At 46.6% G+C, this 26,126-nt stretch overlaps 1 protein-coding gene across 1 annotated transcript in view; it reads right to left on the reverse strand.

Moving 5' to 3' along the window:
• The window catches only part of ERGIC1 (endoplasmic reticulum-golgi intermediate compartment 1), a 102,573-nt gene that overhangs the window by 50,778 nt on the left and 25,669 nt on the right, over positions 1–26,126 (reverse strand). The window contains exon 3 of the mRNA XM_077895519.1: positions 4,845–4,906. Within this exon, the coding sequence (XP_077751645.1) occupies positions 4,845–4,906 (62 nt within the window). The remainder of the gene's footprint in view (positions 1–4,844; positions 4,907–26,126) is intronic.

Below are 26,126 nucleotides of genomic sequence, written 5' to 3' on the forward strand. Positions count from 1 at the left end.
CTATGAAGAAAAAAAGTTCCTGGTCCCACTTGCTGATTCTGCTACCTTCTTGACAGCCTGCTCCTGGACTAGCTGAGCACTGTGGTAAACTCTGAAACCAGTTATCATCCATCCACCTACCTACCTACCTACCTACCTTAAAATGAACAAAGATTAATTCTGAGTGAAGAAGGAAGAGGACAAATGTCCTCTACTGGGCCCCTACTACATCATGCCCTGCGGTAGTAGCATGAATAGCCACCCTGTCATCTCACATTCCTGCCTGATGGGGCACATGTCCTTGTGAACTATGTAGAAATGGAGGCTCAGAGAGTAAGACACTGGGTCCAGGAACACACTGGAAGGCAGATGGGGGCACAGGCCTGGGATGAGTGAATTCTAGAGGCAATGCCCTAAGAAAAGAAACCCCAAGATCTAGGACTCCAAGTGAAAAGCAAGACAGGGACATCCCCAGAGTCCCCACCACACCTCTAAAACCAGACCAACCCATGGGATCCTAGAATGACTCTTCAATTCTTCAAACATTGTAAAAGCTATATGGGGCAGTATTAAATGGTTTCGTTCTTTTTTTTTTTCTTCTCAGAAGAAGTAATACATGCACATGATAAGAAAAATAGTCAAGTTACATAAAAAAGCAGTGTGGTGAGTCTCTCTTCATCTGCAGACCCCTGCCCAGAGGTATCAGCATTATGGTCTCACATCCTTCTACAGTCGTTTAAGCATAGATGTACAAATCCCTTTTTTCTCTACGAAAACAACAGTATAATGTATACATCCTTTTCAACCATGCTTTGCTCCTCAGCAACCTATCTCTAAATACATGCCACATCAGTTTATACGGAGGGGGGATGTTTCCTTGCTTTTAGAAACTAATTTCAAATGTCTTCCCAGCTGCTAGATAAATCCCCTGCACTCCTGCAGCCACTGATCCCGATTTCCTGGCTCATGTCCTTTCCTTTCTCACCTGCAAACTGCAGCTATGATGCCTGATAAAGAGTCCCACTGCCAGGGAAAACACCCTTCCCCTGTAATCTTCCAGTATTATGTAGGACCCACATTCCAGGATCACTTTCACCCCTCCCAAACTACTCTCAAGCCCCAGCAACCCACTGAATGATGTAATGAATAGTCACAAAATAGGGAGGTATTTCTGAAGGTTAATGCTGACTTAGGCCAATCCAGCTCTTCTAACTGCTTTCCTTGCCCCACCCAACCCTGCAAAGAGGCCCCAAAGTTCTAACTCCATCCAGATTGGAAGTGGTGGGACAGGGATGGAAGGCTCCTTTTGGGAATCTGTGCTCTGTTCAAGGCCAGTCAACCCAGCAGGTAGACACTTGTTAAGTCCAGAGTCTGCTCAGCTGAAACCCAAGTGTCCAATAGCCCTGATCATACATACTCTGTGACTACTCACCCTACCACTTACCCATACCAGGAGGACAGAGACGTTGACTCAGTATCACTGTGGCCTCAGGTTCTTACACAGTGCCTCGCTCAGAGGAGGCATGAAATAAGCATTTGTTGAATGAATGGATGAATGAATGAAAAACATACTTGAAGGCAAGTAGGAAGTATTTCAACCAGAAAGGCCTTTGTGATACTGAAGGCTTGATGAAGGTTTTCCATCCATGTTTGGGCAAGAAGCTAACACCAGACTTCTGTTTGGGCTCTCTGACACCAGACTTCTTCTGAAACTGACTCAGGCAGTAGACGTTAGGAATGTGTCCCCTAGAGAGCATGTGTGAGTGGAAACCGTGCTGTGAGCAAAGGGGAACATAAGACCTAGGACCCAAGACCCAAGACTCTGGGAAGTCAAGGAATCTGTCCTAGGCCAAATGGCCACGTAAGTGAAGGAGGCAGAATTCAAACCTTGAGGCCGTGTGCTCCTCAAGGACAAAGACCAAAGCCCCTTCATCCACACGATTCTGGCACTTGGCACGGGATCTGGACCCAGGACCCAGTTAATAATCTGTTCACTAAATAGTAGCTAGGGGCTAGCTTCCCAGGCCTCACGCCTTTTCCCCTCTTGTGTAAAGGAATTTGCTGTCTTGCATATTGTGGCTGGGGCTGCAAATCAGATCACATCCCTGGAGGGCCATCTGGCAGTACCTTCTAAATTTTACAACGCACATACCCTTTGACCCAGTAATTCCTCTTCTAGGAAAGCTACCTTACAGAAATAACCATACAAGGATATAAAAATATATGGACAAGGATGTCTGCAATAGCAATAAATGGGAATCAAGAATGTCCACCCCTGGGATCCCTGGGTGGCGCAGCGGTTCGGCGCCTGCCTTTGGCCCAGGGCGCGATCCTGGAGACCCGGGATCGAATCCCACGTCGGGCTCCCGGTGCATGGAGCCTGCTTCTCCCTCTGCCTGTGCCTCTGCCTCTCTCTCTCTGTGACTATCATAAATAAATAAAAATTTAAAAAAAAAAAAAAAAAAAAAAAAGAATGTCCACCCCTCAGGAGACTGGTTACATAAACCATGGGTTGCACAGATGATGGCAACGGTGGGTTGCCAGACACATCGGGAGGGAAGAATGTAGTGGGCCATTTATGTGTCGGTATGAAAGGTGTCCAGGATGTGTCAGCTGAAAAAAGGGCAGGGAAGAGTGGTATGGACGGTATGCTCCCATCTCTGCTTATAACAAGGATATTGGTATACCAAAGCCTGCATTTATTCTTTAAAAATACTAGGAGGATACAGATCTGATTGTTACACACACTTGACAAGGGTGAGACTTTATTTTTATTTTTATTTTTTTTTTAAAGATTTATTTATTTATTCATTCAGAGAGAGCGAGAGAGAGGCAGAGACATGGGCAGAGGGAGAAGCAGGCTCCATGCAGGAAGCCCGATGTGGGACTCGATCCCGGGTTTCCAGGATCACACCCCGGGCTGCAGGCAGCGCTAAACCGCTACGCCACCAGGGCTGCCCCAAGGGTGAGACTTTAGAGGCCGTGAAGCAGAGGTCTGAACTCCTGGTTGGTGGGAGGAAGGGGACAGGACACCAGGGTCATAAACTAGTTGAACAGATAAATGAACAAGACCCTTGCCTCTGACGTGCCTTGAATATCCTCTCTGGGGACCCAGGCACCAAGCGTCACAGCATTTGCTGTCACAGACCTTCACAGGCTGGTGGCTCCTGGTGGTCAATGACAAGAAGAGTGTAGTCCAAGCACTGAGGTCTCAGAACATATCTCACACTTGACAGGTATGAACTCATTTATTCCCCAGATCAGGAAACTGAGGATCAGGCCACCTAGCTACTAGATGGGAGAATGAACCCGGCTCTGCCAGACCTGAAGCCTGCAGGACATGCATCCTGTTACCTGGCTGCTCTATTCCCTTCCCCAGGGATGTGGAGACCCAGGAGTGGAGAAGGTACCCACAACATCAATAAGGGAGGGCTGGGCAGGACCAGGTGGGGTCATCCCCATGACCCTGGTGCACCCTGGGAAGTAGCAATGGATTCCAACCTGACTGCCCAGCCCCAGGGCCCTGCTCACGGGACAGTCCATGGGAGGGTCTCTCTCCCACACCAAGCACTGGTGAAGGAGTCAGGCAAGCTTACCTTTTGAGCGCTATGAACCCCCAGACAAGTCACTTCACCTCTCTGGACCCACTTTCTCATCTAGAATATGAGGCTATAAAGTATTCCTGCTTGCATGGCACTTTTAGCTTGTTTTTACTCAACTTCTCATGGTTGAGTAATAATAGATGCACAGATAGTACAGAGAGTTCCTATCCACCCTTCAACCAGCTTCTCCTCCTGTGCACATCTTCTACAACCATGGCACACTTGTCAAAATGAAGAAATTAACCCTGAACACACCATTAACTAAGCTATAGATGTTACTCAAATCTCACCAGTTTCCCTGCTAATGCTTCTTTTCAGTTCCTGGACCTGACCTGGGACTCCACTTTGCCTTTAGTCTTCCTGTGTTCTTAGTCTTGAATCCATCGACACAGTCCCTCATTCTTTCCTTGGTTTCCAAGACCTTGTCATTTTTGAAGAGTACTGGTAGGTGTATTGTAGAACGTCCCCCAACTGGGGACTGTCTGGTGTTTTCTCGTGATTAAATAGGCTTGTCCTTTTTTGGGGGGTGATGATCCCTTGGAGGTGAGGTGCCCTTCCCATCACATCCCACTGGGGGGTACATGACACCCACAAGACTTCTCACTGGTTGATGTCGACTTTCATCACTTGGTTGAGGTGCTATCTCTGCATAGCTCCACAGGAAAGTTACTCAGACTGCCCATGCTGGTCTCGGACCTCTTTCCTATTGCTTTTGTGTCAATGTACCTCCAGCCTTTTCTTTCCTTTGGTGCTTCTTTGCTTTCTTTGGCCTCAAGCTGATCCACGCTTATTCTGTACTCTGCCTGCCGCAGCCCTGGAATGAGCTATTTCTTCAAGGACACTTAGATCCTTTTACTGAAGACGGGCATTTAGAAACCAAAATCTGGTACAATTACTCTTTTTTTTTTTTTTTTTTTTAAATGAGTAAAAACACACTTGTGTCAAAAACTCCAGTAGCCTAAAGGGTATGAAAGGGAAAAGTCAGTCTCCCCATGATCCCTGAGCCCCCATATCTCCTCCCAGAGGCAGTTACTACTGATGATTCCAGGTGTATCCTTCCAGAAACAGACGATGCCTATACCTTACAGCATTATGGTGAGGACAGATGAGATGAGGAACTATGAAGGGCTGGCAAGATGCCCATCCTTTCTCCTCTTCTTCGTCTCTCCTTTCCTCTCTGGCTCAGCAGCTGGGCATAGGGAGAGCAGGCCCAGGTATGGAATGGGGGGGAAGGAGGGGAGCAATGGCAAGGACGCTACTCACTAATGGCCCCGGTATATGTCGGCTGCGTGAGGTCCTTGGGCACCTTCCTGTAGATGTCAAACCTGCGGAGAGCAAAAGGGGACAGGGGTGAGGTGGGTGCAAGGGGCATGTCTCAGGCAGCAGGGGAGATGGTGTCAGCCACCTGGTCAGTGAGCCACAGTTCTTCCCAGAACCAGCTTCTCCCACTCTTTCAGGCCATCTCCTCCAAGAGGCCTGCCAGACACCCCCCTGATGGGACTCTGCCCCACCCCCTGGCAGTACTCCCTCACAACACTTAGAACTACCTGAGATGACCCTCATTTGGTTATGTTTCTAGGTTGGTCTCCCCCCTCCCATCACAATGGAACCTCCACAAGGGCAGGGACCTTGTTAGGTTTTGTCCTGGCGCATAGCAGAACTCAGTAAGCACTTGTGGAATGAACGGAACCCAAGTCTTGGGCTTCTCTGATGAAGGAAATAGGGAAACGCACAGTCCTTCCTGAGTTCCATGACGGCACTGCATTCCTGCCCAGCGTCACCTCTCCTCCCCCTCTTCCCTTTCCTGCCTCCCTCTCCCCCTTCTGTTTCCACTCCCCCCTGCCCCAGCTCCTGCAGCCTGCTGGCAAAGATTCTTCTTCACTCCAAGGCATGAAATTAACATAAAATCCTGCCTGGTCTCAGAATTAGCTTGTGATGACTATAGCTCTGGCTCCCATCTAACACAACTTTCCGCCCCACATACAGAGCAGATTCCTTTCTTTCATATGGGTCCCATCAGAGCAAACGAGGATCCTGGGGGCAGCAGAAGAATTTGGGGTTTGGGAGGCAGACAAACATGGTGTAATGCTGGCCAGCTATTCAATTAAGAGTTAAGGGGCACTGGGTGGCTCAGTGGTTGAGCGTCTGCCTTTGGCTCAGGTCGTGATCCTAGGGTTCTGGGATCGAGTGTTGCTTTGGGCTCCCCGCAGGGAGCCTGCTTCTCCCTCTGACTATGTTTCTGCCTTTGTCTGTGCCTCTCATGAATAAATAAATAAAATCTTAAAAAAAAAAAAAAGAGTTAAGGCCTTGGAATCAGACCACCTTGGGTTCAAATCTTGAGCTTGTCTTCCTTGCTATGTGACTTTAGGTTTCGCCGCTCCTGCCAGGCCACTGAGAGGAGTAATGGAAATAAATGTCTGTGGTGGATTTACAAAGCATTCACAGAGGAGGCGCCTCACACACTTGGCTTCCTTCCTGTCACTTGAACTTGAGCAGACAGTTCTCACAAAGCGGAGTTCTATCAACAGAGCTCTAAGTCCACACGGTGTTCCTCAGCTCTCAGGCAGGACTTGGAATGGTGAAGAGGCCGGCTGCTTCAGCCCTTAGGTGTGACCAGTAGTTGGCATGTGGTTCCCCTTCAGTGACTAGGAAAAGCTGTCAGCACCCTGCTAACCTCAACGCAATGACTTGGAATCTTGCGTAAGATCTGATATTTGACTACCATGCGTTCACCCTAATTGCATGTGAAACGTGCTGGGTTTCCTAACACCTCAGGGGAGAAGATAATTCCTGGGGTTGCCAAGTTAAAAGGTAACACTTTCCCTCATGCCTGCTCAGCTACCAGTTATCTGTTCTTGGGCCCTGAAGGGGCACTAGAAACTGGGGCCGGGAGTGTGGTCGAGAGGGAGGGGTCCATATGACTCAATTATCCAGACCTACTCACCTCCCCCATTCTGAGAATGCTGACCCCTTTAGGCACAGGAGAGGTAAGAATGTGTGTGAACTGTAGAATTAGCCAATGTGGGCTCAAATGTGATGCCACACTGTGCAGCCTTGGGCACATTACTGACATAACCTCTCTGTGCCTCAGTTCCTCTGGCTGTAAAGTGTGGGCAATGATACTACCTCACAGCATAGCAGTGAGGACCAAGTGGCTCCATACATATAAAGCACTTAGGACTATGTTCAGCTCCCAGGAAGTATTAGAAGAATATTTGCAGTTACTATTATTAATTTTCATCTAACATTTACAAGCACCTACTAAGTCCTCTTTTAGGCACCAGGAATACAGGTATAAAATTCGGCACTTGGCCCCATTTGCCTATAGTTCATCAATAAACAAGGAAATGGAAGGGCACCTGGGGTGATGCACGAAGCTTCTGGCAGCAGGTAATGTCTGAACAGAACAAGAGGAACAGAAGAAGAGTGAGTGGAGGCAGAGAGTAGTCCGGGAAGGGAGAACAGCAAAAGTAGAGGTCAGGAAAGAGGACCTGAACTTGGCGTGCTGGAGCAGAGATGACCCGAGAGAGAGAGACAGAGAGAGAGAGAGAGAAAACGCAGTGTTGGGACCAGCCTGGAGGACCTGGAGAGGTGGGAGGGGCTTTCAATCCAGCTTCCCCCTCCGGGTTAAGAAGGGCCTCACAGTTTATAAACTATATAAGCCATCATTCCCAAACTGGGAGTTTCAGAGGCCACTCAAGGTGAGGAGGTGGGGTGGGGATGGCTAGGGGCAGTGTCAGAACCCAGTAAGGGTGAAGAGGGGAGAATTGGCAGTGATCCCGGGGTGGGGATGGGGGAGATGCACTAATGTGAATATGTAAATACAGTGAGGATGGGAGCCAGGTGTCTCACTGTTGGGAACTGGAGGTACATAGAATAAACTCTGTGGTCCTAGAGTGGAAATGGAGGTTTCACTGTGAATTCATGATTTTCAACGTACACAAATACAGAAATACACATCATATTCACATGTATTTCCTAGCTCATTCCATAGAGAAGGCCCAGGAACAGTGACAGCCAGATAGCAGACTGCATCTGGTTCTTAAATGTTGGCTTCTAAATATTCTTCCCTCAGAGAAATGGCTGATTCCAGGGCTAGGCAAAGAAAACACAAGATGAGCTTGAAGTATCTTATGTCAGAAAGCAAGAAAGTGTTCAAAGAATGATGGGGACACAAGCCAAAGAAAGGGCAAGGTGAACGTTACAGTCAATAATCACAGGAATAGATAATAACCCATTGGATAAAACAGGAAGCCACAAATCTATATAAAGAAATGAATAAATCAAAAGTTTGATAAGGAAAAGGATATTTATATGTCTTCAAAGTACCTCCCCACAAAATCCATATTAATTACAAAGGGAAAAAGAGTAGCTTTACAGTTGAGAAACTTGACATCATCTTAACCAAGTGACCAAAGCGAGTGTCACTGGTAAGGAGACATATCATGTGCCTCCTGATCTGACAGACTGGGGAGGGCACATTGTAAACCGCTGTGGGGATCTTGCTAAGAATGTGCAACCTCAAATGAATCATGAGAAAGCAACACACAAACCCAAAATGAGGATTCATGACTAGCCAGCACTTGTTAAAAGCATCAAGGTCATGAAGGCAAGTAAAGGCTAAAGAACTTTCCAAAATTGGAGGAGACTAAAGAGACATGACAACTAAATCCTGGACAAGAAAAAGGACATCAGTGGGACAATGGCTAGGATTCAAATAGGATCCATGGTATCAGTTACTACTACTGTATACTGTTTTCTTCCTGGTTTTGATAATGGTATTTTGGTTACGTAAGATGGGGTAATAACATTTGGGGAAGCTTTGGTAAAGGGCATATGGGAAGACTCTGCATTAATTTTGTAAATTTTTTTGTAAGCTAGAAATTATGGCAAGATAAAAAGGTAAAAAAGTTTTTTAGGGCAGCCCCGGTGGCCCGGCGGTTTGGTGCCGCCTTCGTACCAGGGTGTGATCCTGGAGACCCCCGGATTAAGTCCCACGTTGGGCTCCCTGCATGGAGCCTACTTCTCTCTCTCTCTGTGTCAGTCATTAATAAATAAATAAAATCTTTTTTAAAAAAAGTTTTTTAGTTTAATGGAATTTAAGAAAAACAGTTTAAGGGGGGAGATTTCACATAAAAACCTCACACAGCCTGCTTTCTTCACACATACCTGGTCCCTGTAGGCATCTGATTTTGAGGTGCTGGCTTAACAAATGTTTGCTGACTATGCTGGGTGTCAAGAGTATGTTTTTGTTGGGAGCAGGAAGGGTGGGGGGGGGGGGTGAAGGCTGAGTGAGCAAAGGTCTAAGAGAGGAGGGTAGACTTGGACCAAACTACAGGAGGCAATGGTGACCAAAGGAAAGAGGTGTTCTGGAAAGAGTCACTGATGTGAAACCAAGATCACCGCCAGCTTGTGCTGGGCACTTTTACATTTACATATTCACCTTGAATTCTTACGATAACCCTGGCAGACACTGATACCTCAGTTTTCCATGGAGAAGACTAAGGCTAAGCTATAAGCAACTTGCTCAAGGTCACCAAGCCCATGACTAGTAGAGCTGGGATTCAAACCGAAGTCTGAGTCATAGGTCATGGTCCTTCTACTGCTCTGTACTTGTGGGAATCAGTATAGAGCTCACTTAGTAAGTTAAAATCTTAAGGTTTTGCTACTTCTACAGATGCTGCCCTAGAGCAGATAGGAATCTCCTGGAAGATAGGGAGCAGCTCCAAATACATTAATTCATTTAACAGATATTTACTAAGTACTTCCTGGCCATATTCTAGATGTTGGAAAATGGAAGTAGTCAAGGTAGACATGGGCCTTGCCTTCATGAAGTTGCCAGTCTAGTAATGCTTTTGACTCCTTGAGAAGGGCCACCTAAACAAAATGTTCTCTAATAATTATCCCATTCTGTGCCATAAATCTAAGCTGGGGAGCGGTGATGGGGTAAACTGAAAAAGACCCTGGGTTCAGAGCTGACCATAAGCCAAGTGAGTCAGCAGTTAATGTCACTAAGAAAATGGGCCACAGGAAGGCTGGTGAGAACCCAGGCATGTGACAGGCTGGGAAGTGAGCCGTCCTCTCTGGCTTACATTAGTCAATCCCTCATTGCGGTGATGTGGTGATGCGATTAGCTGTGGCCACCCACTGTCAAGAGAATGGAGGAAAGGGTAAAGGGAGTAGAGGAGGGGGAAGGGATGCTTACTATGTATCTAGTGTGTGCTCAGCCCATGCTGTGCCTGTGGCTGGCATGTTCTCACTCAATTCTCTTGGCCAGCCTTCAAGTTAGGGGCTTTTATTCCATTTTATAGATGATGCTTAGAAAGGCTGGTGGTTTGGCTAAGTTCACACACCTATGAAGTGCCACAGCAGGCATCTGAATCCAGGCCTGATTTACATTCTTGCTGCTTTTCCCAACAATGTGGGGACAAACCAAGACCACTTCAGTGGAAAATACATCTTAGGCAAAAAGGTTAAAGAACTGGAATTGGTTAGCCTCAAACAGAAAAAGCTAAAAGGTGGATTCTTTATTGTTGTCAAACAAAAAACTGCTCTTTTCCTGCCCTCCCACTAGACTGATTGTCTCGAAGGCAGGACCTGGACCCTCTTGCTGACCAGCCCTGTCCCATCCAGGCCCTTGGGGAACTGACTTCGATGAATCAATCTGCAAAGATAAGATCTACTGGCTGGTCTTAACAAGATTAAGATGAAATGGATAGTGGAGAAGCTGGGTCCTCAGGGGTTCCTTGTACTGGAAATTGAGAAATTTTCCTTTGAAAAGGGGGACAAAGTAAGAGAACCATCAGCTAGAGTTAAGGAAGGCTGACTATCTGGATGCCAAGTGCCAGGAGAACGGGAGCCAGTGACTGGAGCTAGGTGGGCAAGAGGTTTATTACCTGCTAGGACAGGATGCATACACAGAGACCGCACAGGCCTTGCCTTCAACACTGTCCACTGTCAGGTCTAGAAGAAACTCTGAGATCACTATATCCAACCCATTCATTTTATGGATGGGAAAATCAAAGCCTCAAGAAGAAGAGTGACTTGTCCAGTTCAAGGTATAATTAAACTCAGAATAGTTAAAACAAAAACAAGCCAATAAAAAACTTATGAAATCCTTGTTATTTCTCATGCTCTTGAAAAGTCATATGCTAGTGGTTCTCAACCAGGGGCAATTTTGCACCCCTGCCCCCTGCCCCCAGAGACATTTGGTTGTCACCCGGGGGAGTGAGGATGTTACTGGTATCTAGCAGGTTAAGGCCAGCGAAGCTAATGCGTCTGACAATCCTACAATGCATGGGACAGTCCCCCACAACAAAGGATTACTGGCCCCAAATGTTCAGAGAACTTAAGTTGAGAAACTGTGTTGTATGCAGAGCAAAACTTCACATGTGGGAAGCTCATTTTCCCACTGAGTCCGTGTTCTGTCTGAAAGGTGGCCAGTTGCTTCTGCTCCCGCTGGGTGAAGTCATGGTCATGGCCTCAATTGCCCCCACAGAGACCAGGAATCTGGATTAAGCAGTCTTTCCCTCTCTCTTCTGCTCTATGCCTGAGAAGGAAGAGCTCACTTGGAGAGATCTGGACAAAGGGATCCACAGAGAAGAGAAGTCTACTTGGACTTGTGGCTTACTGTGATGGTCAGGTAAGTACAAGTATCACTATTTTAATCAAATGTGCTGAATCTATGCCCCTAGCTCACTTTACCTTAAGATAAAACATACATCGACGTTAGTACTAGAAGTCGATGAGAATACAGGATTTCCTTAACAGAAATTCATTTTTCATGCCACATCCAGCCTACTGAGTGAGAAATGGCTGCATAACCTCACCCAAAATAAACATGCATAAGTCTTCTCCTGCTCCCAAGCAAGGAAATTGCCTCTGGAAATCTCTGACTAATGGATTTCTTCTGTAATTTCTTTTCATAGCAGAATGCCTCAGCTTTGCTATTTTAACTTTTGCTGCTCGGGACCTCACTTCTCCCCTGCTCTTGCAGATGAATCTCAGATCACTCTGTGGTTCGCCATATGTGGGCGGCTACCAGGCAGGCGCTTGTGATGTCACTGTTTCCAAGGCTTAATGAAATTAGACGCCATTTAGGAACAAGTCATTGGAAGTGGTGGGTCATTCGTCCCAAAAATAGCCAGTGAGGCTTTTAGTTGGTGCTTTGGCCTGTGCACCCCTGCCCACCAGCCTGTCAGATCCTTCAGTGCCAAGTACCAGGGAGTTAGGTGAAAAGTGTGCTTGTTTACCTACTCATTTCTTCCACCTTACTGAAAACTATTTGGGCGTGTGTGTGTGCACGTGCGCACGTGTGCATGGATGCCGGAGGGCACACAGAGGTAAATCAGAACACATCAGAGCCAAGCATGGGCAGAGCGAGAATCCTACAAGCACCGGTTCTATGGAGCCCTGGAATCACTTTCACAGCTCCCCGAATCCTGTCCTTGATGTTCGAACCACTAATATGAGCCAACACCAATCCTCCCTCTGCCAAAAGAAAGGAAAAAAAGTCTGTCTCCCTCTCCAGCCCAGACAGAGGAGCTTAGAGGGTGAATAATGACCAGCACAGCTACACTGCAGGTGTCCCCATTGTGAGGGACCCCTGTGCACCCAGCCATACACTCAGAACATAGCGCACATCTTGTTTACAACCTGTGCAGTAGATCCCAACCTTCCTCCTATTTCACTTGCCCCAAGATGCAGGACCAGGACTCAAACACCTGCAGTCTAGCTTCAGGACATATGTTCTAACCAGTGTGCCACATACCTACCTGAAACAGGGAGACAGACGGGGAGCTGGAGGAGTGGAGGTCTGGGTGATGACTCTCCGTGCACGCAGCACTACCACATGCATGATTTTCCCTCTCTATCCCATCCCTGTGGCTCGCTCCCTAAATCTCTATCTATAGGGTGTTCTCTCAGCTTCAGTTGCCTCCACAGTGACCTTCCCCATCCCAGAATGCCTTTTCTGACCACAGAGTCCTGGTCTTTACCCCTCTCCTCCTTCCCACAGAAGCCAAGTCTGGCCAAAGAAGAAGAAGAGCTTCCAGAAAGCCCCTCCTGAAGCAGCCTCCCCGACCTCCCCAGGCAATGTGGGCATATACACTCCTGGCCCAGCACCCCAAGATGATTGCAGGGTCCTCCATCCCTACTAGACTGAGATGAGTCAGATCTGTTCTTCAACCTCCTGTGGATCATGCAGGGTTTGGCCCATTAATGGCATTTGGCAAATTCCAGATGAAAATACAAAATGACGTATGTGCGGGCTATTCGTCACAGCACCGGCTATAATAGCAAACAACTGGGTGCCATCTAAATGTCCATCCAAGGGGACCAGTTAATAAACTACAGACCATCCATGAAGTAGAGGATGATATAGCTATAAAGGGGAATGAGGAAGGTCTCTATACAGTAACAGAAAAAAGCAAACTGCAGGACACTGGCTTCTATTAAATTTATTAATATGTTTGTGGAGAGGGTAGTGTTAAAAACAAATTTACACCCTTGCTTACATCTTCAAATCTGTGAGGTAATAGCCAAAGATTTTGTAACAGCCACAGTCACCCATCAATGGGCACACAGATAGACAAATTACAGCATAAAAAGCAACAAAGTATTGACATGAGTAACAACCTGGATGATTCTCAAAATAATTATGCTGAATGAAAGACAAACTAGGGTGCATATGGTATGAGTCCATCTATATAAAATTCTCAGCAGTGCTTTATGATTTTCAATATATTGGTCTTGAACTTCTTTTGTCAAATTTATCCCTAAATATTTAAATTTTTTATGCATCTCCTAAAAATAAAAGTAACCATTTGCGTTAGCTTTTTTTTAAAGGTTTATTTTATTTATTTTTAAGATTTTATTTATTTATTCATAGAGATACAGCTAGAGAGAGAGGCAGAGACACAGGCAGAGGGAGAAGCAGGCTCCATGCAGGGAGCCCGACGTGGGACTCGATCCTGGGTCTCCAGGACCACGCCTCGGGCTGCAGGCGGCGCTAAACCGCTGTGCCACCGGGGCTGCCCTAGCTTTTGGTTATACCTTCTATTGCTTCTTTTTGAAGACAGAAAACTTTAGACAAGTATAAACTAGTCTAGGGTGATAGCAGATTGTCAGCTGCCTGGGGAGAAAGGAAGAAAGGAATGCATGGAAGCCTTAAGGGTTGATGGAGACATTCACTCTATTGATAGTGATGATGGTTTCATGGGTGTATACATGTTAAATTCCTCAAACTCTACGCTTTAGCTACGCGAAGTTTAGTGTATGTCAATTAATACCTAAGTAAAACTGTTAAAAAAAATTTAATGAGGGCCATGGCTAAAACACATCAAACACATAAAGCAATCTGTAAGTTCATAATGACATTTCAGCAAACAAAAACAGCCTCTTTGGACACCTTTGGATATACTAGGCCACCAATTTATTATTCTGAAAACTAGCAAATAAAGGGAAAGCACTTACTCTCACTTTTTTGTGTACAAATGCATTTATAGGTAACCAAGTAGTTGATGAAGGCAATGTTCTATTTTATAGAATATTTCAAACAATAATGTAGAAAGGCTAATAGAATTAGAAAAATCATCTAATACACATCATGGTGTATCTTTTGATAAAACATTAGAATTTAGCAATGATCAGAAACTTAATAAATGGACCTAGCTACAGTCACCTGAACCCAATGATCAACCTTAGTATCGAAGAGAAGACAACCAGTTATTTGGTACCTTTTAATGCAATGCAATTGGAAGTACACAGCATACTCCTTAATAACTGGCCTAGATCAACCTCACATTTCACCTTCCATTTAATCGTCATCCCACAGCAGTCTGGCCTCTGATATCAGCCTCCCCTCCAGTCTCTCTTCCTGCTCTAGCTAAGATCATTTGAGAGTCACTAAGGGCCAGATGCCATTGGCTCTCCTCAGCAGGCCTCTGCACTGAACCTGATAACTGTCCCTTCCTTCCTGGATCTGTCTTGGCTGCCTAAAGTTCCATGGCATTCCCACTCTCTGGCATCCTCTCCATCTGCACCTTTTCCTTCCACTATCCCTGACATCTGGGAGAGCCCTCAGGGGTCTGTGTTCAGGCCTCTTCTCTTCTAGCTCCCACAGCCAACTCATCAATGCCTTAATTTACTGTGCCAAGTTCCAGAGAGACAGGAGAAAGTCAACAAGATAGATGTGGCTCCTGTCCTCACAGAGCTCACATGGTAATGCCCAAAGAGCTTCCTCATTTCCAGGGGCATCCTGCTTGCCCCACACACTTGATATGTCCAGAACAAAATTCAACAGCTTCTCACACAAAACCTGTTCTTAAGGTCCCAGAAGAAACCTGGGGGATTGTGGAATCCAAACTTGTGCAGCTTCAGATAGTTACAGTGAAACAGAAAGGACTGCAGGATTTGTGTTAAGAGGTAAGGCCCCCGACTCTTTTCAAGTCACTGTCTGTGTTCTCTTGGGGTTTTTAAATGTCTGAGAAGTGGTGAGGTGTGCTGTGCCGTGCTGGCTGCAGGGGCCACACTGATGAACAGCATAGTAAAACTGGCTAATCAGTAAGATGACCAAGATATTCTTAAAGAATGTTTTAGATGGTCTATCAGGAAAAAAGGGAGAGGTATCACTGGGCTGGACAATGCCCTTTGCCTATTGCCTGGATCTGGTCTAGTTGGAGAACAAAGCTCACACCCGGCAGGGAGGGGGAATCAGTCTAATAGGTCTAGATCCTAATGCAATCTGTCCTTTGAAAAGTGAAGCAAGCTTGCTCCCACCTCAGGCCCTTTGCCCTTGCCATTCTCTGAATCTGGAATGTTCTTCCCTCGGGTATCTGCATGCTTGATGCCTAATCTCATTTATGTCTATATTCAAATGTCACCTCCTTAGAGAGGCCTGTCCTGGCCACCAACTAGAATACCTCTCTCCATCTTCTTGCTCCACTGTCTTTTCCTTCATAGCTCTTAAGATCATTGCCTGATTTTATGGTGTGTTATCTGCCTTTGTTCATTGCCCAATTCTGCCATTAGAATAGAAGTTACAGGAGAGCAGGAACCATGTCTGCCTTTGAGTCCCACTATATTCCTAGAGTCTAGAAAACTGCCACACAGTAGGTCCATAGAAATGCTTTTGGAATAGATGAAGGAGGCAGCTTTTCTCTGAGTGTGGTCCTTGCACCACTGCCTCAGAATCTGCCAGGCAGCTGATTAAATTTGCAGATTCCAGGGCCCCACTGTGGAGTGGGCGAAACCAGGATAGGGGCGGGATGGGGGGCAACATTGTGGGAAAAAGTGCACTGCAGGAGATGCTTGCGCATGCTACAATTGCTAAGGTATCAGTGTGTGTTTATTTCTAACCTCAAATTTATTTCCTAAGACTTTCAGCATGTACCCACCTGAGTTACCAGGGGCTCAACAGAGGGATAGGAAAGGGACTGGCATTTCCTAGACCCTATGGGCTGAGCGCCATTTAAAACACTTGACCTATTCTATCCCATTGAATCCTCCCTACCACCCATGAGATGCCATTGACAAATGTGTAAACCGAAGCCCAGAGAGGCTGAGCTACTTGCCACAGTTCACACAACCAGTAAGAGGCAGTTAGGCTAGAACCCTGGTCAGCCTCACTCACACGCTGACCCTTACCCTGACTCTCCCTGGCCTCCCTGAAGCCCTGCACTAGGCCCTGGGGACCTTGGCTGTCCACACTCAGCCCTGCCATCCGGTGCCTATGTGGAGCCTGGTGCTCACTGCAGCCTGTGGGCTCCTGGTGAGCAAGTAAAGGAGGAAGGGTCCCTCGGAGCTTTGGAACTGCACTGTGGTGCCACCCTGAGGCCCGGGCAGAGCACAACCGGACAGGGATCCCATCTCCCCCATCTGCCTCCCGACACTGCAACCGATGAGCTCATGCTCTCACAGAAAGAGGAAAGGCCTGGTGTCCGAGCCTCAGGACGTCAGGCAGCCAGGGCTTGGCCAGGAGTCAGGCTTCCCACTGTCAAGGCCACAGGGAGCGTAGGCCAGGGGACAAGGGCTCCTCGAAGTGTTTCCAAATCACTGGAAACAGGATGAAGCTGCCAGCCCCACACCAGGACACAACATCATCCCAAGCGTGGAAGCTATAAATGGAAATGTATTCTTAGAGGGGCAGAACATGAGTGGGGGTTTTTCAGAAATGACCCATCATCGGATAAAAATACAGATGGCATTTAAATGCTGAGCGGCAGGAGCTATTCCGGGGACTGGGTTCTCATCCCTGCAGCTCCCAGCCAGGGTACGGCCCTCAACAGAGATTTAAAAGGAAGAATCCACTGGGGCCAGTGTTTTTAAGTTTTGGGGCAGAGTATTTGGGAGAAAGAGATTTGTGGAAGGTGCCCCCTTTGGGGAGAGCCTAAATGTCACCTGACCTCCATCTGCACCTGCCCGTTTGATTCAATTTTACTCTGTGCTATGAGACCACCTTTTGGACAACATTCTCAGCTACCTTAAGAAGTGAGGGCTGAGTTCTGGAGAGGTCTGGGGATAAAAGCCCTTAGATGGGATCAAGATTTTAAGAGGTTTTCAGGTCAAAAAAGTATAATAAAGAAAAACCTGGAGGCGGATCTGATGTCATGGGAAGGGGAAAGAGTATTTATTAAGCCAGCCTCTTCACTCATGACAGCTCCCTGAATCCCCCAAACCACCCAAGATACAAAAACAAGATTCAGCCTTTTTTTTTTTTTTTTTTTACAGAAAAAGAAACTAAAGCTCAGAAAAGATTGTGTAGTGAGTGAAGCTCCGGCTGAGAGACCCCCTGCCCAGAAAGACAAGCAGAAAGGAGGCTGAGAGGAAGGGTAGAAGGGTGTTTCTGGTAGAGCAACAGGTCCTGTGGAGGTTCATGGCTCAAGAAGCCCAACATCACTCAATTAGCATGTGACAAGGCTGGGACTTGCACCCTCATGGGTCTGAAGGCGAAATTACTGTGTCAGGCTGGGGAGCAGTGGTGTGCTTTAGAAAGTGAGGTCTGGCTCACAAATTAAAAGGTGACATTTTTCAGACTATCTCATGGAAAAATGCATAAGGAAAGGGATCAAAGTGCGCTCCTTGGTGATCATTGTCATTTGGGCACATCTCAGTACTCTTCAGCTGTTCCATTTAAACAGGTTATAAATGAAAAAATATTGACAGGTGAGGTCTTTAGGAGAGCTGTCTTGAGCTGGCCAGTCCCTGTCTGTGTTTTACCAGCCCTCCCTCCCTCCCACCCACCTCATGACCCCACCAGCACTCTTCGTTGCGGGAAGGCCCATTCTGTCTCAGTTCCATTCATGTACATGCACTGTGCCCTCTGTTTGCAACACCCCTTCTCTCTCCTCCTCTACCAGTTCATTCTTTCTGTCGTGATTGAGTACCTACTATGTACCAAACACTGTTCTAGGTGCTAGGAATGCAACAGTGGTCAGACCCAAAACTCCCTGGCTTTACCTAGCCCTTACCTAGCTTATATCCTACTAGGAGAGACTAACAATAAAAAAAAACTAATATGGCAATGCCTATAAATATTATCAAGAAAAATAAACCAAGCTAGGAGATAAAATATAATATAGGTGCTATTTTAGATGGGGGGTGGCTATTAGGGAAGCCCCATCTGACAAGGTGACATGCAAATGGAGATTTGGATGAAGTGAGATAGCAGCCACATGGATATCCAGGGAAGAATAATCCAGGCAGAAACAATAGCAAGTGCAAAGGCCCTGAGGCAGGAAGCATATTTGGCAGATTTCTGCAAGAGTAAGGCGGCTGATACAGTTGGAGTGGAAGAAGAGGTTAAAGGACCCAGTAATTCTTTAAAATTGAATTACTTACACATCTGAGCTGAGAATCCATCTCTAATTAGCCCCAGGCTGGCTGAGGCACCACCTTCTGGGTTGCCCACAGCCCCTGAGATTCACTCTGTCATTATATGGCACATGGTATGTTATTACTAAACATGTGTGGACCATAATCGTGAATGAACAGCACAACTCACTCTGTCTCATTAATACCACTTGTGTTTTCCTCTAGAAATTGTGAACTCCCACAGGGCAGGAACTGGCCTTACACATCTTGGGCTCCCTAGTCCCCAGAACTGCAATGTTAGGTAGGGAGGTTACATCATCTTTAAGTAATAAGAGGCCCATCTCCTGGGCCACAGAAGACTAGGTCTTTTGCAGGCAAAGAGCTCACCTGAGATGTCCCCTTAGAAAGTCATTGGCTTCCTAACCACCCACCAGCAATGACACTTCATGGAGGAGGCCTATGGGAGGCAGGGAGTGAGTGAGAGAGGGAGCGAGGGAAGGAGACCTTCTCCCCACCCCACGTGGTCAACATCTGCCTCACCCCTGCTTTCCTCAACAGTCCACAGCTTATCTAGTAAGCCTTTGCTTTAAGGAAAGCCCACATGGGAACATAAAAATATAAAACCAGTAGGGAGAGACTATTCATAGATAGAAAATAACTTTTCCCTCTATGAAAAAGATTCCAGGAAACATCAGGTTTCCCAAATGACTTAGTGGGCCCAGGCACTGATCACCTACATACAGCTCACATCACCAAACGAGAGACAACCAACATTATGCGTCTCTGATGGAAGTACACTCCCAAGTAGAAAAATGCCCACTCAGACTAGGTAGGTACTAAAAATGAGACAAGTGGGCTGGCTGGGGCCTGCGGCACATCAACGGGTCCACAGACCCTCTAAAGGGAGCAGACACCTGAAACTAATATTACACTGTAGGTTAAGTAAACACTGTAGGTTAAGGAACTTAAATAAAAACTTGGAACTAAAATAAGTAAGTAAGTAAATAAATAAATAAATAAATAAATAAATAAATGCAGCAGAAAGCCCCCAACTTGGCTCTTAGCTGGAACAAGGAGTCCTAGGGTGGCCAAAAATCAGGAAAAAAACAGAAATCTTGGGTCCTTTGTGAAATCATCAATTTAAAAATGATGGCAACGAGCTTTCTGGTTGGTTTGTTTTGTTTTTTAAAGTAAAACAATATGCGGGATCCCTGGATGGCTCAGTGGTTTAGTGCCTGCCTTCGGCCCCGGGTGTGGTCCTGGAGTCTCAGGATTGAGTTCCACATCAGGCTCCCTGCATGGAGCCTGCTTCTCTCTCTGCCTATGTCTCTGCCTCTCTATCTCTCTCTGTGTCTCTCATGAATAAATAATTAAAATCTTAAAAAAAAAAAAAAGTAAAACAATATGCAAATCAAAGGAAATACTTCTGTGGCTCAGATCTGGCCTGGGGACTATCAAATTTGTAAGCATGGCCTTAAATTTTGAGTTTTTGTATAAAAAGAGGCAGTACAACTATAAAGACAGGAGAGGGCAAAGAGATCTAAACGTTCTAGAGCTAGAAGGCAATTCTAAGATCATAGAGTGGCCATGTGGCCAAGAAGCTTTGTCTCTGGGATCAATTCCAGGCTGCCCAGCTGTGAAGGCAGGGATGGATTAGCAATGTCTGCAGGCAATGGGGACGCTAGTGACATGCTTCCTGGGTATCTGGCAGGGCTAAATTAGTCCAGATCCATTTTAAAGGCAGGAAAACTGAGGTCCAGGAAGCTACAATGAGTTGCTTAATGTCACATGTGGGAACATCTATGAATCCCAGCAGAGATCTTTCTCAAAAAACACCCAGATGCCCCCAGATCTTTAGGCTTTTGGAACTGTTACCTACCAAAGACTCATCACAGAGAGAAATCATCTTTAACCAGACAACGCAAGTTAATCAGAAAATTAGATTTTCATAGTGATTCATTTTACCCATGGTTTCTTAGGGACAGAACCTTTTCTTTTTTTTTTCTTTCTTTTTTTTTTTTTTTTTTTATTCATTTATGATAGTCACACAGAGAGAGAGAGAGAGGCAGAGACATAGGCAGAGGGAGAAGCAGGCTCCATGCACTGGGAGCCTGATGTGGGATTCGATCCCGGGTCTCCAGGATCGTGCCCTGGGCCAAAGGCAGGCACCAAACCGCTGCGCCACCCAGGGATCCCCAGAACCTTTTCTAAACCACCAAGGGGGTCTGAGCCCTGACAAAGCCATTTGGGGAGATGCTGCCCAGGGCACACACACTGTGCTGGTCTAGGGCTTCGAGATGGCCGAGGGGCCTGGCACCCACTGGAGGGCTACAGCCTGCCTTCAGCTCTCCTCCCTCCCACTCGGTGTGAGTCAGGGCTCTCGACCTCAGTGTGCTGGCGGCACAGTCTTCAGTTTTATTTGGCTCCTGAGCAAAATGTACTTTTCCAAAGGCCATTGATTCAACGAAGCCTGAATTTTGCAATGCCCTGGCAGCAGCAGGCCAGCCTCCTCTGAGCACATGCTGTCCCAGGGAATGGGACCAAAGAATGTGGTTATCACCTCCCCTTACCTTCTCCTTCCTTCTCCCCAAATGGGAGCATCAGTCCATCCACTAGCAGAGACCACTGGCATGCCTGACATCCCTCTGGCCTCCCCTGGTCACCAACCACACAGTGCTCCCCATGCAGCACATTCTCCTGGATCAGATGTCAAACTGCGCCTGACAGCAGGAACAGCTGGAAAAGACTAGCCCACAGATAATCCAGCCAGGGAAGCCCCCACATCCTGCAGAGCCATACGCCTCCCCACTTTATATCATTGCTGGGGGATGTGGGAAGAACACAGGTCAGAGGGGCAGACAGGCTGGTGGCAGCCCAAGCAGTAACGAGTGCCTTGTGTATCTGTCTGCTTTTTAAAAATAGACTGTTATTTAGAGCAGCTTTAGATTTCACAGCAAAACTGAGCAGAAGGTAGAGATTTCCCATACAACCCCTGCTCCCCACACATGCAGGCTCCCCCTTTACCTGCATCCCCCACCAGAGCGGGACATTTGTTACGCTGGATGAACCTGCACTGACACATCGTTACTGTCCAGAGTCCACAGTCTACATCTGGAGTCATTCCCGGTGTCGCTCATGTCATGGATTTGGTCAAATGTATAATGACATTTTTATAGTTTCATACAGAGTGATTTCACTGCCCTGAAAATCTTGTTTTCTACCCCTCTCCTTGACAATGATCTTTTTACTCTCTCCTGAATATTTTTACCTTTTCCAGAATGTTATAGAGTTTGAATTAGACAGTATGTAGCCTTTTCAGATTGGCTTCTTTCACTTAATAATATGCATTTAAGGTTCCTCTGTACCTTTTCATGGTTTGGTAGCTCATCTCTTTCCAGCACTGAGTAATCTCTGTGTCTGGATGTCACGGTGTCCCTAGTTTTCCAATCCTCAAGGTGTGGATCAGCAGAGGCAGGCGTACTACTGTCTCATGTATTAGCTGAATGCCTTTGGACAAACTCTTCTCTGAACTTCCAGTGTTTGTCATTTGTTAAGTGGGGTTAAAAATACTAACTACCTCATGAGAGTGAGGATTGCATGTGGAAGCACATACAGGCCATTGATTACAGTTCGCAGCACAGAGAAAGCATGTGACAGATGTTAGCTGCAACTGTCATCATCACTGGCACCATGGCTGTCACTAGCATTCATGGGCTTACTCCTGCCTTCTCTGCAGAGTAGCATGAAAGGAAGTAGACACAACCCAGGCTTTGGACTCGCATAGGTCGGGGTTCAAATCCTAACTGTGCTTAGGCAACTAGCTAGACTTCTCTGAGCCTCAGTTTACTCATCTGTAAAGTGGGCGTGGGGTCGGGATTACACCCCACCCCACCCCCAATGCTAAGAGATCAATAAGTGGAATGCAGAAAGAGCCTTTGGCACCACAGAGGCACCCACAAAAGGGTAGTTCCTAGCTGTGATGGAGAGGTTCTCAGCATTTCCTTCGAACAGCCAAGCTGAGTGTACAATGCAAGGAAGGTAAACAGTGGGTGTATCTGAGGATGGGGATAAAGACCTGCTGGTTAGTAGCAGGGCCAGAAAAGGTGTTTACAAAGCCTAGTGAGGGACGCCTGGGTGGCTCAGTGTTTGAGAGTCTGCCTTCGGCTCAGGGCATGATCTCGGGATCCAGGATCAAGTCCCACACCAGGCTCCTTACATGGAGCTTGCTTCTCCCTCTGCCTGACTCTGTGTGTCTGCCAATCTCCCCCACCCCCCGGTGTGTGTGTGTGTGTGTGTGTGTGTGTGTGTGTGTGTGTGTGTATCTCATGAATAAATACATTAAAAAAAAAAAAAAAAAGCAGAGGGAGTGTGAGGAAAAATGAGCGCTATCTTGCCCCGCCAGAACCCAGGGGATGTCAGCCAGGAACGGGGCAGTAACACCTCTGCAGCTGGCCAGTCCTGAGAGTCAGAGGACAGCAGAGGGCTGAAACACAGAGGAGGAGCTGAGGTCAGTTGGCAGTGTTCCTGTGGCCTCTAAGGGGTGGAACCAGGGACACAGAGAAAAGTGATGGGACAGCACCAAGCAAACAGCTCAAATGTGCCCACCAGCAAGTTCCACAGAATGGCTGGACCTAAACAAGAACTCTGGCATTCTCCCACGAAACCATCTGGGCCTTTCGCCCAAACAGGACCTGCCCACCTGGGGGCCCCCCTGCCCCACTTGTACCCAGAATGCATGGTGATGTGTCACAATCTGCCATGCGGTGCCAGTGACCCCAGGAGGGAAGGACGGTCAGGATCCCCACTTTCAGATGGGGAAGGTTAAGGCCGCCTAAGGTGGCACTTCTAGGGAACCTGGGAGCTGGGACTCAAACCTCTGACTTTCCAAGGCTGGGCGCTAAGCCTGGAGTTGACAGAGACTCCACTCAAAGGCCTCCCTATAGATGGTTTTCCATCACTCTGCATATGCCTTGTTGCCCACTCATTCATTCAGCATCTATTCCACGGGTGTCACTAACATCAATTCTGTTCTAGATGCTAGGCTAGGTCCCTACGATACAAAGTGACCTAAACAAAGGCAGTCCCTGCCTGCCTGGACCTAAAAATCAAGAAAACAAGTCCCTCTGAAACTGCCTTGGCAGGGGTGGCACCAGTAGGCCCAGAAAACCAGGTCAGAAACAGGGGCACGCGAACCTCTCATAGGTCCAAGATGAGACAGACATGGGTGCCTCAGGGACCTCCGGGTGACAGCTGCTTCATACAGGTGGGAGTGTCTTCCCTGCACATCCACCTCCCACTCCCCAGACCTCTCACGCCTCTGCTTTCTTCCTGCTTCTCCCCAGCTGGCCTTCCCTTCTGGACTCTGCTCCAACTTTCTGGACCTCAGTAGCACAGAGCTGAGATTTTCAGTTCCAAAAAGACTAGGAACGTTAAAAAAAATTTAGTTTGGGATCAGTATATGTAAAAAAAAAGCACACACACACAAACACACATACACACAAATGAGGGATCCATTAAGAATTTATCACACAGGCCATAAATATCTCCTGACATACTCGGGAAGGATCAATAGCACACTCAGGAGAGCATTTATATTGGGGATGCATCAAAGATGGAAATGTGAAAGCAGGAGAAAAGGAATATGGGGCCTAAGTTAGTTTCTTAGAGTGGGTGAAGCAGTGGATTAATCTCTATGCTATTTGTCTAAAGTATTCTACGGAAAAATTTTAACAAAAGTACCAAAAAGTATCAGACACTACAAAACAAAAGAATGAATTGTGGACACATGCAACACAGGTAAGTCCCACAGATGTCACACTGAAAGAAGATTCCCGCACATCACATGTAATTCCATCTACATGCCATGACAGAGAGGCAAAACTAACCAGTGATGAGGGAAGTCAGGAGACAGGCTCCCTCTCGGTGGGGGTACAGGCTGGGAAGGGGCACCAGGCAGCCTTCTGAGGTACTGGGAAGACTCGGTGTCCTGATCTAGGCCTGGCCCTGTGGGTGTATGTATGCAGAGAGCCATCAAGCTGTATGCTTAAGATAAGAGCATTTTACAGTGAGCTATGCTAATACCTCAACTTAAAAATTAATTAAAATTTTAAAAAGAAAAAAAAACCTCTAATCATTGGCCAGGTTTGGACACCCTTTGCACTGGCTCAGGATACTAGTAAAGAGACTGTTTTTGAATGTCTTTCCCTACCAACTTGACATGTGATTCCCTCAATCGTATATCTATTGACATCCCCTCTGGGAACAATCTTGAGCTAGGCATAAGGGCAGATACAAAGGAAGTGTTCCATGGTCCTCAGGACGTACACGTATGTCAGGCTGACCAAGGAATCCTGGTTCTGCCCTTACTTGCCGTGTGACCCAGGCTAGGTGATGCCCTCTCTGAGATCTGGGGACCTGATATATAAAATGTGGTCAAGATTAAAGACAAAAGTGTTCACCACTGGCACATATCAGGTGACCCATCAAAAATGGGATGTTAGTATGGTTCATGCTTTAATCCTCTAGAGCAATGTTTTACCAACTGTTATGTTATGACTGATTAGTGGGTTGAAAAATCAATTTAGTGGATTGTAGCCAACATTAAAAAAATTAGATTACAACAGAACAGAAAATACCTGTTTGCACTGCCTATAATAAAAGGAAGCATTGTTCTATGGAGTTTTTACACATTATATGTTGGGTTGCAATACAAAATGTATTTCTTACAGAGGGTAAACATCAAAAGCTTTTAAACTCCCACTGAACCCTACGCAGCCCTGTGACATAGCAGGTACCAGCTCAATGTGGCAAAGCCCAGTTCTTAGGATTGTGCAGGAACAATAGTGCATGATGAGAATAACTCCAATGCCTCCAGGAAGTCACACTTCTTTTTTTAAGGCTCCAAATGCCCGGAAGTTGAGAGATCATGGAGAGCTGCCCAGAGGAAGCAGCTCTAGGGCAGCTTCACGGTGGTCTTGAATCAGACAGTTCTAGGGGGAATCCAGACTGGGCAGCAAACAGCACGAACCCCCTGGCAACAGGGTTCTTCCTCCTGTTCCACTTCTCTTTCAAGTCTCTCAGATGAGTTTAGAAGTCTCATTTAGCTAGGTCTTTTAACACCTAATAATCTCACTCTTTAATAAGGAAAAGAGCAGGCCTTGGAACCTTCTACCAGCAATAGCCCTAATGCAGAAACTTTCTTGACACTGCTTTGAATTTTATGGATACCTTGGATGCATGGTGGGTGACACTGGTTTTCCATTTCACAGGGATGAGGTAACACGTTTTTTTTTTTTTTTAAACTCTCTATTCGAGTTTTTTTTTTTTTTTTTTTTTACAGTGGGTCCATTTAAATATAATATAAAGTTTATAAGAGTAAAGGCAAAGGTAGATAAGGCAAGAAGCGTAAAAGTGGCCCAGGGGTGGCTGAAATTTGGCAAACACTGCTAACGACTCCCCGAATCTGAGGCCAGGGAGTCCTTACCTCAGCTCTGCACAGCCTGACATCAATGAGTGTCATAAAAGGACATGCTCCCTGCTAAGAGGGGACAGCACTCAGGAGGGGAGAAATAGACCCATTTTAGGAAGGGCAGAGTCAAGGCCACCAGCCAAGCAGCTGTGGAGAATTCTTCATGGAAACAGGATTTTACAATTGCAGGGTGTCTACTATCTTGATGCTTTCGAACTCCCGTCACCATCGACGAACCTTTCTCCAGATACATACTCCCCTGCGTG

This window comes from Canis aureus, chromosome 4 (assembly GCF_053574225.1).
Source record: "Canis aureus isolate CA01 chromosome 4, VMU_Caureus_v.1.0, whole genome shotgun sequence".
Taxonomy (NCBI): domain Eukaryota; kingdom Metazoa; phylum Chordata; class Mammalia; order Carnivora; family Canidae; genus Canis; species Canis aureus.